This window comes from Atractosteus spatula, chromosome 1 (genome assembly GCF_055471065.1).
Source record: "Atractosteus spatula isolate fAtrSpa1 chromosome 1, fAtrSpa1.hap1, whole genome shotgun sequence".
Classification (NCBI taxonomy): domain Eukaryota; kingdom Metazoa; phylum Chordata; class Actinopteri; order Semionotiformes; family Lepisosteidae; genus Atractosteus; species Atractosteus spatula.
In genome coordinates this window covers 76,086,618-76,104,762 of record NC_142706.1, presented here as the reverse complement: position 1 = coordinate 76,104,762, position 18,145 = coordinate 76,086,618, and the positions used below count along the sequence as shown (strand labels likewise).

At 48.1% G+C, this 18,145-nt stretch overlaps 3 protein-coding genes across 3 annotated transcripts in view; 2 read left to right on the top strand and 1 right to left on the bottom strand.

Moving 5' to 3' along the window:
- sema4f (sema domain, immunoglobulin domain (Ig), transmembrane domain (TM) and short cytoplasmic domain, (semaphorin) 4F) overlaps positions 1-4,781 on the top strand; it is a 57,134-nt gene extending 52,353 nt beyond the window's left edge. The window contains exons 12-14 of the mRNA XM_088919701.1: positions 292-434; positions 843-883; positions 1,150-4,781. Of these exons, the coding sequence (XP_088775827.1) occupies positions 292-434; positions 843-883; positions 1,150-1,808 (843 nt within the window). The 3' untranslated portion in view covers positions 1,809-4,781. The remainder of the gene's footprint in view (positions 1-291; positions 435-842; positions 884-1,149) is intronic.
- Positions 4,782-7,072: 2,291 nt separating this feature from the next.
- Positions 7,073-11,530, bottom strand: ccdc166 (coiled-coil domain containing 166). Its single transcript, XM_088919723.1, has 7 exons — positions 11,421-11,530; positions 9,954-10,007; positions 9,498-9,552; positions 8,348-8,492; positions 8,116-8,195; positions 7,595-7,771; positions 7,073-7,312 (listed from the first exon to the last, which is right to left on the bottom strand). Exons 1-7 carry the CDS (start codon positions 11,528-11,530, stop codon positions 7,073-7,075), a joined length of 861 nt encoding a protein of 286 aa, XP_088775849.1.
- Positions 11,531-16,338: 4,808 nt separating this feature from the next.
- LOC148842033 (protein O-GlcNAcase) overlaps positions 16,339-18,145 on the top strand; it is a 29,623-nt gene continuing 27,816 nt past the window's right edge. The window contains exon 1 of the mRNA XM_088919713.1: positions 16,339-16,866. Within this exon, the coding sequence (XP_088775839.1) occupies positions 16,827-16,866 (40 nt within the window). The 5' untranslated portion in view covers positions 16,339-16,826. The remainder of the gene's footprint in view (positions 16,867-18,145) is intronic.

Genomic DNA, 18,145 nt, shown 5'->3' with positions numbered 1-18,145 from the left:
AGAAACGCTAGCATTTCGTTCCGACTCGACCCAGGTGGAACTCCCTGCAGCGCTGGGCACGAGCCCACTGCTCCAGCCGAGCTCTCGGTAGTTACTGTGCAGTGTAATAAACAGGTTGTTCATTCACTCGCGTGATCTGGACCCTGTGATGACAAGAATTTGCTGTGTGGTAGGTACGGTACGGTGCCATTTTCATGTAAATAGGAGGTTCTGCTGATGTGCTTCCGCAGTAATGAACCGTGTAGGAGACACCTCTCACCCCCACCCTCCTCCCGTCCCTGTGTGTTTCAGGACTGGGTGCTGGTGGGCTCCCCCTCCTCCCTGGTGAAGCTGCAGGGCTGTGGTCAGTACAGGGGCTGCGAGGGCTGTGCTCAGGCCGGCTGTGGCTGGGACCCCGAGAGCGGGACTTGCACGGATCCCCGGGACAAGAAGGGGTGAGAGTCGGGGCGCAGGGTTCGGAGATGTATGCTCTTAACAGAAGTGCACTTCTTTCGAACGAGAGGAGCCAGTCAGCCCGTCTCGCCCGCTCGGCAGTGAGTAGCTGAGGATCTCATCCAGCTGTTTCCCGAAAAAATCCCGGTTACTGGATTCAGCTGGGTAGCTTGTTCCACACTCCCACACTCCTTTGTGTAAAGAAATGCCTCTTCTCAAAAACAAACGCTCTTCTGCCGAGTTTGCGCGTGAGCCCTCTGGCGTGTCGGGCCGGGCCGGGCCAGCCTGGGCGACCTTTTGGGCTTCCATTGCCTCCCGGGCTGGGACAGTGGGGGTGGTGGGGGTGTGTGTGGGGGTTAGACATCTGTAGTCTTCTTATTAACGCGCTCTCCTCTCTCTCTGTTCAACAGACTACTCCAGTCCAGGGCAGAGCTGTGTAACGTGGAGAAGGGTAAGTTAGTTTTTCCCTGGGATCTGACTTCGAATAGGCTGTGCGTACATAATCCCGGGAATGATTTCTCGGATCTGGAAAGTTCTGCAGAAGGAACAATGCTGGGATAGGGACTGCACGGCGCTCGGGGCCGGAGCTGTAAAGGAGTCGGGCGCCTGTGTGTTCTAGCAGTGGGCCGGGTCGTGCTGTGAGGAGTGTGGGGTCCGGGGTTTGCTTCAGAGCTGCGGTTTGACGAGGTCTGTGCCTGACCCCTCCCCTCTCCGCAGGACGCTGCTCCCCGCTGCCGCAGGAGGTGAGAGCGATGAAGGGCCAGCGGCTGCTGCTGCCCTGCGTGCACCTGTCGCGGGCGGGGTGCCACTGGGTGCACCCCGGGGACCGGCACACGCGCCAGCGCCACGCCCACCTGGAGATGGTGGTGTCGGACAGCAGCGTGGGGGAGTACCGCTGCGAGTGCGCGGAGGGGGGGGCCCCCGGCTCGGAGCCCACGCTCTGCACGAGGGCCGCCTTCCACGTGGTGCTGGGCGCGCCGTCCACGGACGCCGTGGAGGGGGAGCCGCGCTGCCGCACGTTCGGCATCGGCCTGCTGTGCGTGTTCCTGGGAGCTGCCCTGGGCGCGGCCTTCTGCTTCCTCCTCCTCAGGTCCCGCAGGGCCGCCGCTCGGTCGCCCAAGTCCCAGAAGGACGCGGCAGGGAAGGCGATCTACGCCGACACGCCCAACTCTCCCAGCAGCCCCAGCCTGCTGTCGGAGGGCGTGCCCCTCACCAAGAAGAACGGCGCTGTGAACGGGCACACCTACGCCAACGTCAACCAGGGCTGTGAGGGCAGGCCGGAGAGCGAGGCGGGCGAAAGGCAGGGCGAGGAGAACCCCAGGGTGCTGCAGCTCACAGGGGCGCCCCTGGCCTCCTGTGAGGAGAGCTCCATCTGAAGACCCGCGGACAGCCTGTGCCCGCGCTCGCTGACGCCTCCTGCGGCGCTGCTGCCCCGGCGCTCTGGTCCGGAGGATGGAAGGACCCGTGCGTCTTCTGAGCCCAGTCTTTGTGTTTGTTTTGCTGTGTCTTGTTTAGTTTCTCCCTCAGCCGGACCGGAGCCTCGCGAGCGGTGAGGAGCGGCAGGCCTGCTCTCCTGGCAGGAGCAGTCTGGAGAGCGTCTGCCCGCGCCTGAAACTCTGCAGGTTTAAAAAGGTCTGCCCTGCTGAGGCGGTTTGTTTCTAGCAAAGCTTTCACTGACTCACAGGAGCCTTCGGGACCGAAGGGGAGAGCCATTTAAAGCCACATTTTCCTCTCGTGGAATGATCCGTCACCTGCGTACACACCGTGGGCCCCTCGGCCAGACTGCGTGGTGAGGAGGGGTGTGTGAGCCACACAGGTCTGCTGGCCAGAGCCAGGAACCAGACCACTGCCTGGCAGAGAGCTCCTCGTCATTCAGACCGTTCGAATGCAGATCTAAACCTGCCTGAAGTCCCAGTTTTGCCCAGCTGGAGAGACTTCTCTTGCGGAGATGAAAAAGAACTTGCAATAAGCAGCTGCTGTTCACAGACAGAATTTCCACCGAGACGAGGAGGGTCATGCTTAAACGGACTTAATGGTAGCAGTGCAATGCTTTCTCACTTGGTGAGCAGTGGTGATCGTGTTCTGTGGAGGTTTGTGGTGCCCTCTAGTGGGGGGAATGACAATCTTCACTCTTCGGTCCTCTTGCGCCACACACCTATTTAAGCCATTTTAAGATTTGAGTTTCTGTTGTTTGGCATGTGTTCTGGTTTTAATTCAGTAGAGGACTAATAGGACAAATCCTGCCCAGGTTATTGACATTGCACACCGGTTTCGAGACATGCAGACATATGCATGAAGTTCACAAGAAAAGACTTGGTCTGGGTCTGCTTTGGTCCTGCTGTCTGCTACAGCATGTGTTGTACAATGTATGCCTCCTGCACAGAGTGCTGAGGGAACTGTGTGTTGTGAAAGGGTGGTGCTGTCCCTGAGACAGCTGCTGTGCAATCGGGGACTGTGATATTGTGATTAGGATCACAGTGTTTCTTAAAGCTGTTTATCTGAACACGTACCCCCAAACTGTGGCATCACAGTTATGAGTGTTGGAGATTTTTTTCTTCCAGGACAATAATCTGAAGTCCTGTGTTTCAGATCAGAATGTTTTGACTCCAGTTTGCAAGGGCTGAGCGCCAGTCCAGGCTGCCTGCCCTTGTTGAAAACAAATTGTGTTCTGAGTGATTTTCCTGAAGGATTCCTCCTTCACAGGCAGCAGCATGCCAGCCCTCCTGCGCCCTCTGCAGTCCGGCGGGAGGTAGTGCAGGCGGACAGGACCCCGGTGACACGCCGGCTGCTGCTGAATCTCACCTGAATTTCCAAATATTTGCCTGTGTTTTAGACAGGAAAGAGATGGCTTGATAAAGAGCTTTATTTTCTACTCGCAACTGTTTTTTATTATTACTATTTATTGGTTTAAGTAGGAGTTGATGTTTCTTTCTCTTTCACCCTATTGGAATAAATTCCGCCGCCCGCTTCTCTCGCCATGCGATATATTTCCCGGGAAGTGGCTCTTCCTGCTCCTTCCAAGACAACTGCACAGCTGTGCTCGGCCGAGCAGGGTCCTTCCCCTGTACTCGGAGCTAATCAAGCCTCTAACCTCCACTTTAATTACGCTATAATCCTGGGAGCTGTATGCTTTGTGTGTAACTATACCATCCGAAGGATTTAACAGCAGTTGACTTATCAACAGAAAACATCAGGAATTAACCACTGAAAACAACACACAGCATTTGAGTACTTAGTTACAGAAGTGGAGTACCATAGGTACCATCTGGTATAATCGGTGTGGCACCAGTGTCCTGTGCTCTCTCACACACCTTCACGGCGCTGGGACATATTCTGTTAGCAGGTGTTGAACAGAGTGTGTTGAAGCTGTGCTCGGAGGAGGACCTGCTGCATGTGCGCTGGGGTTACAGACCGGTCTCCAGGCTGGTGTGACGCCTGGCTGTAGACCTTGGAAACAACCCTCAGGCAGCACCTGGCTTTGCACAAAGTAAAGAACGGAGCTGCGCCCGTTGGGAGGGAAGGGTGTCGATTTTGTTTCTCATGTGAGGTGGCTGAGGAGCCCCCTCCTCTCCAGCTGCGCTTCCTCTCGCTGGACGGGCACCAAGCACAAGCGCCTCATTCGGCAGCTCTTGTATAATGTATACAGGCAGGGGCGTCCACCAAGGGTCTCGCCGATGACATCCTCTCGTGTAGTTCTGTTGATCCCATTGGCGTTCCCCAGCTCTGCTCTGCTGGAAAGCTGCGGCCGGTGCAGGTGAGGTGTGGCAGGACATCGCTTGGGTACAGCGAGCTGTGGTTATGGACGCAGCGTGTTTGTAACAAGCTTGCCAATGATGTGAATCTGAACTTGGGGTCTCATTGGCTTCCTTGGTGCCACGGTTCGTGCGCCACAAACAGATTTTGAGACAAACCTTTGTCAAAAGGTAGGATTGGGAGCTAATCTTTGAACAGGGTCCGATTACTTAATCATCATCATCATCATGAACTGTACACCCCCGTGTTTTGTGATGTCTTTGATGAATGAAAAAAAAAATTCTAAAATGTTTGTTGTAAATAATTTTGGATAAGCTTTTATTTTTGTAATTTATAAATAACATGTAATTTGTCTTTCGAATACTGTTTTAATTGTTGAAGGTTATCTGTGCAGGAATGCGATTTGTCCTATTGTAAATAATAAAGCTACCTCTCCCTGTACACAGCAGTCTCTCTGCTGGACAGCTAAAGCCATTTCAAGTTTAAAATTGGGATCAAATCAAAACTTAAGTAGTTGCGAAGAAACAAATGCGCTGTAGACATCCAAACGTTGTTACCTAAAAGTTGAGCAATTTATAATAAATGGGATCTGTCTTTTATAGACTATCTTATACGATAATTTTACTCTACTGATACAGTTTAGCTGAAAGATTCAGTATTTGAATGACTTACAATTATACAGTTTACAGTTTTATCATTTTAGTATAAGCCCAATTTTGTAATTGACATATTTCAGTTTTATCTAATCAAAATAGGTGTTTCTCTGATACCATCCTGGTTTTAAATATTTGCCAAAGGACAGCAGTGGAATGCTTACAATTTCACCCATGTTTCTACCTGCCAGAATCGAAATGGATATAATTTAGGAGGAGCAGTGGTCCTGTCCTAATGTTACTCCTCTAATCACATCTGGCCCACAGGAGCATCCCCCTCTCATCTGTATGGTTTCTTAACTAGCACTCCATCCAGATAATCTTTTATGGGGAACTTTATCAAAAACCATCTGAACAAGCAAATGTATCATATCGGAGGCTCTGATTGTAGCCATTACCATTGCTGTTCTAACAAGAGCTCTTGCAAGACAGTTTTGCTTTTTCTAAGTCCATGTTGACTGCCCCTCAGTGGGAAGACTTCCATCCACCCCGTTCCTGACTGCTTCCTTCAGTTCAGGGTCACAGGGCAGCCAGAGCCTAACCTGGTGAGAAACATCTGTCCATCACAGACACAGCCCCAAACAGAGACACACACACTCACACCAGGGCCAGTTTTTTACTAATATGTCTTAGGACAATGGGAGGAAACCCACATGAACACGGGAAGAACATACAAACTCCACACAGACAGCACCCAGGTCCAGAACTGAACCCAGGGCCCCAGCGCTGTGAGGCAGCAAGGATAACCACCGCGCCACTGTGCTGCCCTGGGGTGAGACCTATTGCTCTATTATAACATGGGGCAGGTTGGTCACCCGTTTTTAAGTACGGGCCCTGTGTTTCCCACACTCCTCTCACTCCAGTACTGGTCATTATTTATGGATCCCATGGCCCTTTTAAAAGTAGTACAGTGGTGGGATTTCACTCTGGTCTTGCATTTTGTAGCCTTCCTAAAGTACACCCCTTAATTTAACAGGTGAATCAATTTCTCAGTCGTCCCTCTGATCCGATGTGCAGTGGGTCTGCTGGTGCATAATACATCCTGCAACACAGGTGAGTGAAGTGTGTCTGCTATATACAAAGAACAGTTAGGATCCTTCGGGATGAATATCAACTCAAAATATTTGCTTCTTTTCACAAAGAATAGTGTCTTGAGAGCCTTCTCAGCCTGCTGACTGAAGCACAAACTCAAAGCTGCTTCAAGGCACAGCTGGGAGAAATTTTAAACTCGGCAACGTACTGAACTACTAAGTGATGAAAACAGGCTGACTGGCCTCCTCTTGCTGACAGCCCTTCTTACAATCCTATGGAAGATAATCAGACGCCTAGTGCTGATGCAGTTAAAAGACACTTAGAAACCTAGGTTGAAGCTGTAATGAAAACATTGCTAGAATGTCCTCCTTAAAATACTGAGATTCAACCCACAGCGACCACTTAAGATCATCCTGAGTCAGAGAAAAAAGGAGGAAAGCAGAATCATTCATGCTCCTAGACAGTTGGTATAAAACTCTTGCGACGGTATTTTAGGTAAACTCAAAAATGGCAACGTATAAAATAACAGTTTGTAATGTTTTTAACGGCATTTGTGTTTTAAAATAGCTTTAAATTCTAGGAAATAAAAAGTGTTACAGCAGCACATTAAACAACAGAAGGTAATGCTTCACTGCAAGAACCCCAGCTTAGAAGGGCTGCACAATACTGCGTGTCTCTGTTTTAAACACACAGAGCTGGTCCACAACCTGCTGTGGTCTCTGGTAAAAGCCACGCAATACTGTTGAAGCAGTTCTGTCACACAAATTCTGAACAGCTTCAATATGATCATTCCAAAACAATCCCATTATAAGTCATATCTTTAGAATGTTTAACATCTGTGCTCTTTTCTTATGTAACAGAAGTGTACCCTGTGAAGGCTGTGTCAGTGTGTGAGACCGCAATGCAGACATGTACAACTCCAGTCCTTGATGGCAGCTGCAGTCTCCAGGTTTTATTGCTTTCTTTCAATCCATCTCATTTTAAAAACACAAGACAGGCCTAAAATTGATACAGCTGTACAGAAGATCGGTTCCGTTAGGTGATGCAATGCAGAAGAAACTGAGTTGTAAGGTCGGGGTGCATCTCTGCTGTGTGAGGTGTGTTTGCTTGCCTTACGTGGTTCTTTGAGTGCAAGAGCAGGGGTTGACTGACGGGCAGCAGCCCTGAAAGTGGGTGTGTTCATGCGCGTGTGCGGCTGTAATTCAGGTGTGCTGGGTGCTGCCCTCCTCCGTGCCCGCGTGGCAGTGAGCTGATCCCCTCAGCCTGCGCAGGTCCTGCACATACTGCCTCTCCCGGAGCAGCTGCTGGCCCTGCTCCTGCAGCCTCCCCTGGTGGAGGCGGAGATCGCGGGCTCGCTGGATCAGCTGCAGCAGCTCCCCGCGCAGCTGCTGGTTCTCCTGCGCCACCTGCTGAGTGTGTGCAGCCAGGCAGCGCGACGCCTCCTGCAAGCAAGGACAGGGAATCGGGTCTGAGCCAGGCCTCGGGCTTGGTGATCTAAAGCTAAAGGTTCCAGATACTACTCTTCTACCTCCCAGGTTTTTTTTATAATGTTTGCAAGCAGCTTGCTTTCACGTGGGTGTACTGGTGCTGATTCTGCCTGTGGTGGGGTGTGTGTGAGACTCACTGGGTCACGGGGCCCAATCGAGCCCCAGTGGGAGCTGTGCTACGGACCTGCAGTCCACACCTGTGCGCGGCTCGTCGCCAGGGCTGGCTGGCACACTCACCCTGTTGGCAGCCACAGCGAGCGCCTGCACCTTGTGCCGGGCCTGGCTCTCGTACTGCACCTTGTTGCCCAGGAAGCCGGCCTTCAGGCTCTGCAGGCTCTCGGAGTGGCGGGCGCGCATGGTCAGCACCTCCTGCTCCAGCTCCTGGATGCGTCCCAGCTGCTGCTGCTGCAGGCTCTGTGTGTAGCAATAATATTCTACGCTGCACTCACTCTTTTCATACACAAAGGATCCCACAGCGCTTAACACGGCCACTGGAAACAACACAGAAATACATCTGTTCAATAATGATTAGAATATGTTTCGCTGGTGGGAGTGAAACGTGAGAGAATTTAAGAATGATGTAGCAAAAGTTTTCAAGTGGAAGGCAGCCAATCCTATTTTGCTATTGGCAAGTTATTAAAGGGTTTTTGTTATTTTAAGTGAAATCCAGTGGTTTAAAGTGTGATTAAGGGGGTGGATATTCAGTACATCCACCCCCACTAAACTAGTATTGAGCCTGGATGAGTTATGCATACTACCTTATATTCCTGCATATCAGAAATCTCCAGATTCAATACAGACAGCTCATTCTCTTTCTCCAGGATCTGCTGTTTCAGCTCTGAAACACAGAAACACATGGATGAGGCACGCTCCCAGTTCTTTTGTGGATTCAGAGGTGTTATATACTGTATGTAACATCATGCCCATGTATGAAACAGCACAAAACCTTTGCTTTCTGCATCTGCATCCTGTGTTTTCTGCCTCTCTCACCAGTGGACTGCCCCTTGTGCGTGTCCAGCAGCTCCTCTCTCTGTCTACTCAGCTTCTCCAGTTCTACTTGGTTCTGGTCACTCAGACTGATGATGGCATTCTGACGTTTCTGTGTCCTCTTGGACATGTAGGACATGTACTCTTGCTGTCAGTGGGAAGACAGGAGAGCATCTACATCACATCATTGAGACATGCTGTTTTGCATCAATATTACTAAAGGAAACTCAATTTTAAATCTAAGGAGTATACATTAATGTCCCAGCCAGCACATCTTAACTGTTTCTGCTTCTGATTTATTAAACTCTCAAACACTCACTTACATTGGAATTTACCAAATAAAACCTGCTGACCTGCTGTATTTCAACAGCTGTCTTTAGGTCTTTCTCACACAGAGTCCCATTTAGTACAATTGTGAACGCACAGCAAGGAGTCAGGGAATGCAGCGGGCAAGTCTGGCATTGACCGCACCCAGCTGACAACCTGCTCAGCATACAATGACAAAGCCCCTTTGAGAGATACATCTGGTGGAATGTTCTGTAGCTCCATTTAATGGATGGCAGCAGATCACCCATCAGTCATTTCTAACCGTTCAGCACATGACTATCACTGGGTACAGACCACACTGAACGTACACGTTTTCTGAGCTGTGGGCGTGTACTGGAATTACATGGCATTGCCTTGAGAACTATACTGGGATGATCACAAACGTTCTGGCTGGTATGGGAGCCTCCAAAGACGGGCGGAGGCAACACGATCTATTTAGTCACGGCAGGTCACGCCGGCGGTTTCAAATTCACTGAAACGAAGTAGACAAGGTGGGCATCTCCTCATCTCACCCCATTCAGCTCAGGGCCTGTCCCCATTTCTCAGGTCCCTCATTCACTTCCACGCTCAAATCCCACCACACGCGGGAAAATATCCGCTCTCGCAATGTCAGCAAAAACAGCGGGACTGTCTTATTTTAGTACCTAAAATGTTTCTAAATGATAAAATATTTCAATAGAAAAAAATATTTAATATGTGACATCAAGTCCAATGTATTCATTTTGTTTGTGTAGAACACATTTCTCCTAACTTATGTGAAACACTGCATTTAAATATTTGCAGGGGGTGATTTTCTCACGCCTGACTCCCGCTCCCCCTCACTCACACTCTCCATGCGCGTCTGGTGAGCCTCCTGCTGCAGATACTCGTTCTCCCGGCGTCTGGGGCGGGGACGGGTTAAGGACGTGATCGAGCGGCGAAACGGACGGACACGCCCCGCGAGTCGGGTCCCCTAGCGGTGCGTGTGACCGTGTGCGCGGTAGCCTGCGTGGGCCGCTCTGCGAAGCGTGTGGGTGTGTGGAAAGGCACGCACTTCATGCCGATGGAAAAATAACGACTGGGATACATTCATCAATACCATACTGTACACTGTATATTCATCAGCTGAGAATTCATGAAGAAGTAGTGGTCACCTTACTTTTATGACCGAAGGTGAAAGAGCCCACCAGGACCGAGACTCAGCAGTACTCTCCGTGTGAGAGGAACTATCGGAATCGGTCGTGTTCCCCTCAGCGGCGAGCTGGTGTGCTTGGACACAGCGCCTTCTGCCTGAAAAGGATACAGGTGCTCCACTTTTCTCTTCAGACTGTTCAGGGTCTCTGTCAGCTGCTCATACCTGGAAATACCAAGCCAACACGCACAACTCAAAGGCGTGCAGGCGTGGTGGCGATGAGGGGCACGTGCCCAGTCTTCCGCTCTTTCAGCACGTTACCACGATCAGACACGCCATTGACTTGTCTTAGCTCTAAAACAAGCCTCTTGTTTTGCTCTCAAAAGATTTGCCACCTGGAAGGCTGCGTTTGTCACAAGACCACAGAATTTCTGCTCACCTTTGGGATCTGTCTTGGATTTAATTATCGTTTTATGGATTATATTATAAAACAATGCATGTGCCAGCAATATTTCTTATGCGATTGTTAAATTTTTTACTTCATATACAGTTGCTTCCAAACATATCCGTATCTTTCAGTTTTTATTAAATTCTCCTTTTCAATATTCACTTTAATATTAAATTTATTAATCTGCTATTTGAAATATACTGTATATTTTAAAGCCATACAGTATACGAAGAAGACATATGCTGTAGCGTAATCTTGAATATCCTAATTTTTTTTAATGAAAATGACACCGACACATGTGTAAGTTGAAGTTATGATATCCTGAAAGTCAGGATGTTAGAAATGCATCTCTGGCTTGTATGACCTTTGTGCCACTCTTCCTATAGTCACTTACAAGGGCAGGACACTTCTCAGTGGGGACCTTTGACCACAACAGAAGCTCTCCAGCATCTCGAGGTGGGATAGCCGTCCCTTTGGTTAATAGCAAAATGTTCTACTGGAATGATACTAATTGATTATATGACATACTGATCTTGCTTATTTGCTTTTTTATAGAATTATAAAATAGCGTTTTCAGGTGAATATCTTGCTACACTCCAGAATTCATTATTCTTTCAGTCTGAACACGGACAGCTGTACCAGATTAACAAAACAGCCCCACAGTAGAACAGATTCCCCTCCAGAGGATCTGACACCTCCTAACAGATGAGATGACTCTCTCCTCAGTTTCATAGTTTTTTTCCACCAAGATGTTTGTTCCTCAAAGGTTTTCAAGTGAGCAGATGAGCTTCGTTATCATAATTTCAGGGTATGAGTCATTCTGAATCACAGATTTCTGCATTACATCTTTTTTTCATAAATATTTGGACAATTCTTATTCACCTACAATACCTGTATACATCTGTTGTGCCATAGTGTTCATATTGTAGCATACTATTATGTTAAACCTTTAGAGGACTCTCGAGGACTCCAGGCACTTTGGTCAAATCAGATTTCACTGAATGGCAAGTCTGAAGACTATGATACAGACAGCCCATGACTCTGTGGGTTTCTTTGTACTCCTCTATTTTCAAATCAAGCCCCTTTCATTCATACAACCAGAGATTTCCAGGTTGGCCCCATCATCAACAGTCTTATTGCCACTTGCTGTCTCTATGCTTATGTGTAAGAGTGTCTCCCTGTGATCTTACTCTTTCTGTAGGAGGACCTCCTTGTCAGTCGCTGGCCTCTGCGCCTCATCTGCTCCATCTCCTCCACTTGTTTTGAGCTTAGGGTCCGAGTCTGCCTTCTTCTTGGGCATCTTGAAGGCTCACTTCTGTTGGCAGGAGGCACCAGCCTGGGCAGGACATCAAACTCACAGCTCTCTAGAACATAGCTAGAAACAAGGAGCTGATTAGTCACTTCTATAGAACACATACAGCGTCCCAAGTGATATCAATAGCAATATTGTAACACAATAGTGGATCACGAAAAAAAAAAGTGACATGCGAGTTCACTTTTATTCTCTGATATCTAAAAAAATAAATCAGACCCAAACGTGACAGACTAACAAAGGCGAATTGACAATAAAATACCACAACTATAAAATAATTACACTCTGACACATATATTCAAGCTGTGCTTCACAGAGTCCTACTTCCTATAGGCCTAGAAACCAATAATTCTGCCCCAGTAATCAAAATAACAATTACAATAAACCACACTTTCAACAAGACAAAAAACGCAACGGCATCTTAAGAAAAATGGATACTATTCAGGACTAATTCTCCGTTCCTATAACATGGATGCCTAAAACTGAATGGGAATCAAATTGCCTATTGTGACAATGCATCACAAACCTAGGAGAGAACAGTTTAACCAGTGATCCACAATTTCCTATAAAGAAGATGGCAAGCTCTCTGTAATATTCAGATTACCAAGACAGAAAGTGGTCTCCAACACTGATCAGAACAAAGATGTCGCACACAACTCAAGCTCTAGAGAAAGAAGATAATGACGATGTAACTACTCTCTTTTTTTTCCTCTGTTCTGTTTTTTTTCTGTTTATGCTGCGGTCCCTGCCTATGGAGCTGGTTAATGACATCTCTAGAAATGGCCAGTCACTGTTGAATTTCTATTCTTGATGATGGCTGGTCAGTCCTATGATTCACCAGGGATCTAACTGACTGCAGTGAATCATTGCCAGCAGCCATATCACACTGCAACTCACAGCTAGCAACCCACTGAAGCTCAGCAGGTGTGAGTCTGGTCAGTACTTGGATGGGAGACCTCCTGGGAAAAACTAAGGTCCCTGCTGGAAGAGGTGTAAGTGGGGCCAGCAGGGGGTGCTCACCCTGCAGTCCATGTGGGTCCTAATGCCCCAGTATAGTGACGGGGACACTATAGTGTAAAACAGGCACAGTCCTTTAGATGAGACGTAAAACCAAGATCCTGACTCTCTGTGGTCATTAAAAATCCCAGGATGTTTTTGAAAAGAGTAGGGGTGTAACCCTGGCGTCCTGGACAAATTTCCCATTGGCCCTTACCACACCTGAAGAAGGCTCCACGGCCGAAACGTTGTGTTCTCTTTCTTCTTTTTTTCAGCATGGAATAAACCTATTACTTGTTCCTTTGCACCTTACCAATCATGGCCTCCTGATAATCCCCATCTATGAATTGGCTTCATTACTCTGCTCTAATCCCTACTAATAGCTGGTGTGTGGTGAGCGTTCTGGCACACTATGGCTGCCGTCGCATCATCCAGGTGGATCCTGCACATTGGTGGTGGTGGAGGGGAGTCCCCATTACCTGTAAAGTGCTGTAAATGGAGTGTCCAGAAAAGTGCTATATAAGTGTAAGCAATTATTATTATTAATAATTATTAGGAATAAACACCCTTTAATCATCAGTATCTTGCCCTGTGTTTACTTGGATCTTACATAGGCAAATATCTCAAAAAACACCCTTGGTTCTAGGCTTTCTGAATAGTTTAGATCTTGCTGGGAAATGCAATCATATCTAAACTTTGCTAAACCCCATGGTCAAAAATTCACAACTGAATACCCTGAAATTCACCTCACCGGAAATCATACTTCAGGAAGCTACCGTTAGAGCAGAATTCAATGGCACCTTTAGGGACATGCAGACATCGAGGGCATAAGTCTAGTCTGGCTAAACCACATCACGATCTTCAGTTCAGCTGTTCCAGCCAAGGACGATCTATTGCTGCTGGAAGTCGGATACAAGATCAATAATAATGCAGGCAGACGTGTTCAGTAATAACGCAAGCAGGGAACAGCAGCACAGACAGCCGGAGGCCAGCAGAAGAGATAGCAGCGCATTGAATTTCAGATTTATAAAATAGCATTTTACAGTGACTATAGATTTCTGTAGAGAACTGGGGCATTTCTATAGAAACGTCAATGTTTTACGCTTTTTTCAAAAGGACAGACACGAGGCTAGAAAAACAGCCATCACACCAGTCGGGCTATGAACCAATCTGTAAGGGGCACTGTACTGTATCTGGACCTGTGTGTCTTCGTAAAGACAGTTTTTGAATTTTAGCTTTAAATTAATGTCGAGTTAGTGAACAGGGGAGAGATATTACACCGTCAATGGCATTCGAAAAAGTCGGCATGAAGATGCACTGTTAAAACGCCGGAGTTCAGGGTGGAAATTATTTTTTCGCAGACAGCGTCTTGTCATATTTACCTTACAGAGCAAACGCGTCACGATTGCACAGGGGGAAAATATTCGAGTTATCCATCACAAATTCTCAGACCTCTTCTCTTCTCCCTGGTGTCATCAAGGTAAATGGGTCACGGTTACCATGACAACGCACCCACAACACTCAACCGGCGCACCTGCTTTGACGCAATCAGACTGCGTCTGCTCGTTTTTAAAGGGCACATAAAGTTCTGTAGTGTTTAGTTGAATTTTCTCGTTGTTGAGAAAGACCCGGTAAACCGCTTTCACAGGGACAGAAAGATGCATGTTTTAGGGTTTTGATTTTAAATTTACCGTTATCTTTTCGTGTTAATGGAATTCAGTTAGAGTGTTTCTGCATCGATAATTTCTAAAACCGTATACATCGTGTGGTCTTCTTCTGCACAACTACAAGAGAAGGTGGCTGTGGTCTCCCTTTTGATCTGTCTTCAAAACAAGACCCCTTCACCTTAAATATGCGGAAGTCTGTCGGTGTCTCTCAGATTGGCTTCCCCTGGAGAAGGTTTTCATATCCTCAAACAGCTTCTGGAGAGAGATGCACTAGAGAAATCTGCTGTGCAGCAGTGCAGCATGGCTGTCAAAGGTCTGTTGTCTCTTCCCTAAGAAGTAAGGCTCTTCCAAAGCACACAGTGAGCTGTGGGGTCTGTCGAGGGGCTGAAACTGGCCCTTTGCTTCCACCGCCACGAGCGCCAGCCTCCTCAGTGGGGCTCTCCACACAGTCGTGCTTGGTAGGAGGCGAGACGCACTTTGCAGGGCGTTTGTAATCATCCCTGGTTTGCTGCAGGCTCTTTCAGGAGGAGGCCAGGAATGTGATGTGTTTAGTGTTGCCACACAACTCCTTTTATTGTTTTGCTGTGGTCATTTTCACATTAGTGTTACTTCTGTGCTGTTATTTCTTTTCAGATTCATACTGAGGCATAACAGATATAACAGTTACGAGTTCCTATACTCATTTGTGGTGTTTTTAATGCCTCTCTCTTTTTTGTTTCAGTACTGAAAAGCCCATAATGTTTTCCTTGAATATAATGTTATAATAACTCTACAGATGAGTGAATAGGAATCTACTTGAAACAAGACATTCAGGCTTGAGATACTGAGGTGTCAGGTGTCAGCTTCCCTAGATCAGCAAATAGTTCTTAAGCAGAAAAATGCACTGCTTGCTTGTTGTTCTGCTTTGTGTACTGTATGCAACATCATTGTATGAACGGATATCCTCTTTATTCACCTGCTCATAAAATCTGATCATTTACAAACAGCTCGAACAGGTTTACACTTCCTCGATTATAGACAGGCTGAAAGAACTGAGTCGCTTTCGTCTTGAACAGCGAGGACCGAGAGGAGACCTCGTTCACGCCTTCCAGTTTCTGAAGGTCACTGACAAAGTCGAGCCAGTGTACTTCCTCAGCATCAGCGAAGAAACATGAGCCAGGGCACACAAGAGGAAACTGCATGCAAATGCCCTTCAAAGTGGGAACAGGAGACACCTCTTCGCACACATGACTGTGAGGGTCTGGAGCAAGCTGCCCAGCCACGCAGCTGAAACCCTGGCTGCAAAAGCTGGATGAGCTCCCTGGAGAAATTAGCTACCGCTGCCCAGACAATGTGCTTGTTTCGTATGTGACCATTATGCTCTTAAGAATAGAGATGAGTGTGCTCATACAGTATGAACACATGTTTTAAAATGTGTCGTATCTATTATCGGGTGACTCTCCTGACATGGTCAGAGATCAATACTGCTGTGGCAATTCTTCTGTGTGGAGTCTAAATCATCTGCTCACATATATGTTGTCTTTTTTCTGCAGATACAGTAGTTTCCTCCCACATTTGTACAAAAAATGCTATCCGTGTTAATTGAGATTACACTGACATCTCTAAACTGCTCCTGCATGGGATACACACTGGATGGGACGCCAGTCCATCACAGACACAGACACTTTAAACTACCAGCATGTCTTTGGACTGTGGAGGAAACTGGAGCAGTGGAGAAAATCAACTATAACACGGGGAGAACATGCAAACTCCTCTCAGATAGCACCCCAGATTCAGAATTGAACCCAGGGCCCCTGTGCTACGAGGCAGCATTCATAACAAGTGCGACCCCTTCGGCTGCATTTAAAACGTTTTAGTCGCGTTGATCGACTTGTTGCTATGCGGCGTATTCGTCATGAAGAAACGAAAAAGAGGTTAGTGTTTGGGGGGAAAGAACTTACAAATCATTCAGATTACAGTGACCAAAGCCTCTCCTTGCCTCTGTCTACCTTCCCTTGGAAATAATATTCGTACAATATTTCCTCTTCGAGGAAAAAAAAAACTTGTAAAAGTTTTTTTTTAATGATTTCCCCACACTGTCCTGCTACTGCACTGCTGACCAAGGCCACTAGGGTGCGCTGACGAGCTCACAGTACCCACATCGTCGTAAAACCAGCTACTGTCGGTGGATGTTTTTCCCCATCAGCGCTTGTGCAGAATACACCTCTGTAGAGCTGGGCGAAACTCGATCCTGTCTCCTTGGCAATACCGTGTGCTGCACAGCGTAGCCCCAGGCCTTGAGGTTGAAAACAGATGTCTCCGTGAGTGCACGGCTGTGATCTGAGGAGACCCACCCTGCGCTCGGACAGGGACAGACCGGGCGCTGGGGCAGATCGCGTCGGCCCCTGGACCGACACCGGCTGTCTTCTGGGGGCGTTGAGATTGCTGTCGTGCATGCGTGCGAGTGGGTGGGTTGGTGACGGCCGGTGTGGACCCGCTGCCTGCCAGCACCGGGGAGAAGGCGAGATGGCGAGGCTCCTGAGCGTCTGACTGGAAGAGCGAGCGAGATACATTTTCCTTTCCTTCCCGAAACACGTTCCCGCAGGTTGAGAGTGGACGAAGCGCAGCGGGACTGTACAGCAATGGAGGAAAAGCCCGGATTCCTTTGTGGAGTGGTGGAAGGTGAGCGTATTTTTTATTTATAAAAAAATAATTATATATATTTATTTTTCTTTGACATGGAATAAGCTACACGGTTCCATTTCCTTCAATGTATAGTCGCCGTGGAGAGGTTCGGGAGGAGAGTGGCGGGGGCGGTGCCGACATTATCAATATCAACCTGGACCTTTTCATCAGATTTCCTTCGGTCGCGCTGATTAAGTGTTCTTGTCTTCTCCTTGATCAATTAAATATATTGTAGAAGGGTGTAATTCTGGTGCAGCGTTCTTGTGTTTTTAACAGCGTGTGCCTGGCGGCTGAGGTACTGTAACCTAAATCACAGGTGCGAGGCGGCGCCTCAGCCCACCTGCGAGCCCCCCGCCCCTGGGCGGACCGCAGACGGGCGCGGGCAGAGGTTATCTTGAACAGGAGGAGGCAGAACCCCAAAAGGGACGCAGTGATCACGGTCACTGATCCGTCTGTCCCTCGGCCAAGTCGCTCCGCTGTTCATCTGCGCTTATCCGTTCAATCTGCGTGCGTCCATCCCTGCTGCAGTGCACGGTGGGCGACGGGCGCCTGCCATGATTCAAGTGATGATTAACTCGCTTTCTCATCTAATCTGAGCAAAATTAAAATCGAGAGACGGGCTGTGCATTCACATGCCAACCAGGTTATGTTTCATAAAAAATAAGTGTTGTTATAACTGTTGTTGTGGAAACGGGTGGGATCAGCTCTCTGCCATGCAGTTCTTAGCCTTGTTCGTTTTCTTTTTATTTAAAGCATAAGAACCGAGAGAGAGAAAGTGATTTAAACAGAGCAGGCTCGACATCCATCCATTTTCTAACTGCTTTGTCCAATACAGGGTTGTGAGGGAGGCGGAACCAGAAACCAACAGGCACGAGGCAGGTACACTCAATCCATCACAGAGCAGACACACAGTCACAGACACACACTTACACCAGGGCCAGTCCACCACAGAGCAGACACACAGTCACAGACACACACTCACACCAGGGCCAGTCCACCACAGAGCAGACACACACACACAGACACACACTCACACCAGGGCCAGTCCACCACAGTCACAGACACACACTCACACCAGGGCCAGTCCACCACAGAGCAGACACACAGACACAGACACACACTCACACCAGGGCCAGTCCATCACAGAGCAGACACACACACACAGACACACACTCACACCAGGGCCAGTCCACCACAGAGAAGACACACACAGACACCCACTCACACCAGGGCCAGTCCATCACAGAGCAGACACACAGACACAGACACACACTCA

Excerpts from the sequence above, each read along its gene's own strand:
- ccdc166 (XM_088919723.1), bottom strand. The coding sequence starts at position 11,530 with ATGCCCAAGAAGAAGGCAGACTCGGACCCTAAGCTCAAAACAAGTGGA. Across the intron at positions 9,553-9,953 it reads AAGAGAAAAGTGGAGCACCT|ACGCCGGGAGAACGAGTATC; the intron begins GTATCCTTTTCA and ends TCCCCGCCCCAG. Across the intron at positions 8,196-8,347 it reads GCACAAGGGGCAGTCCACTG|AGCTGAAACAGCAGATCCTG; the intron begins GTGAGAGAGGCA and ends TCTGTGTTTCAG.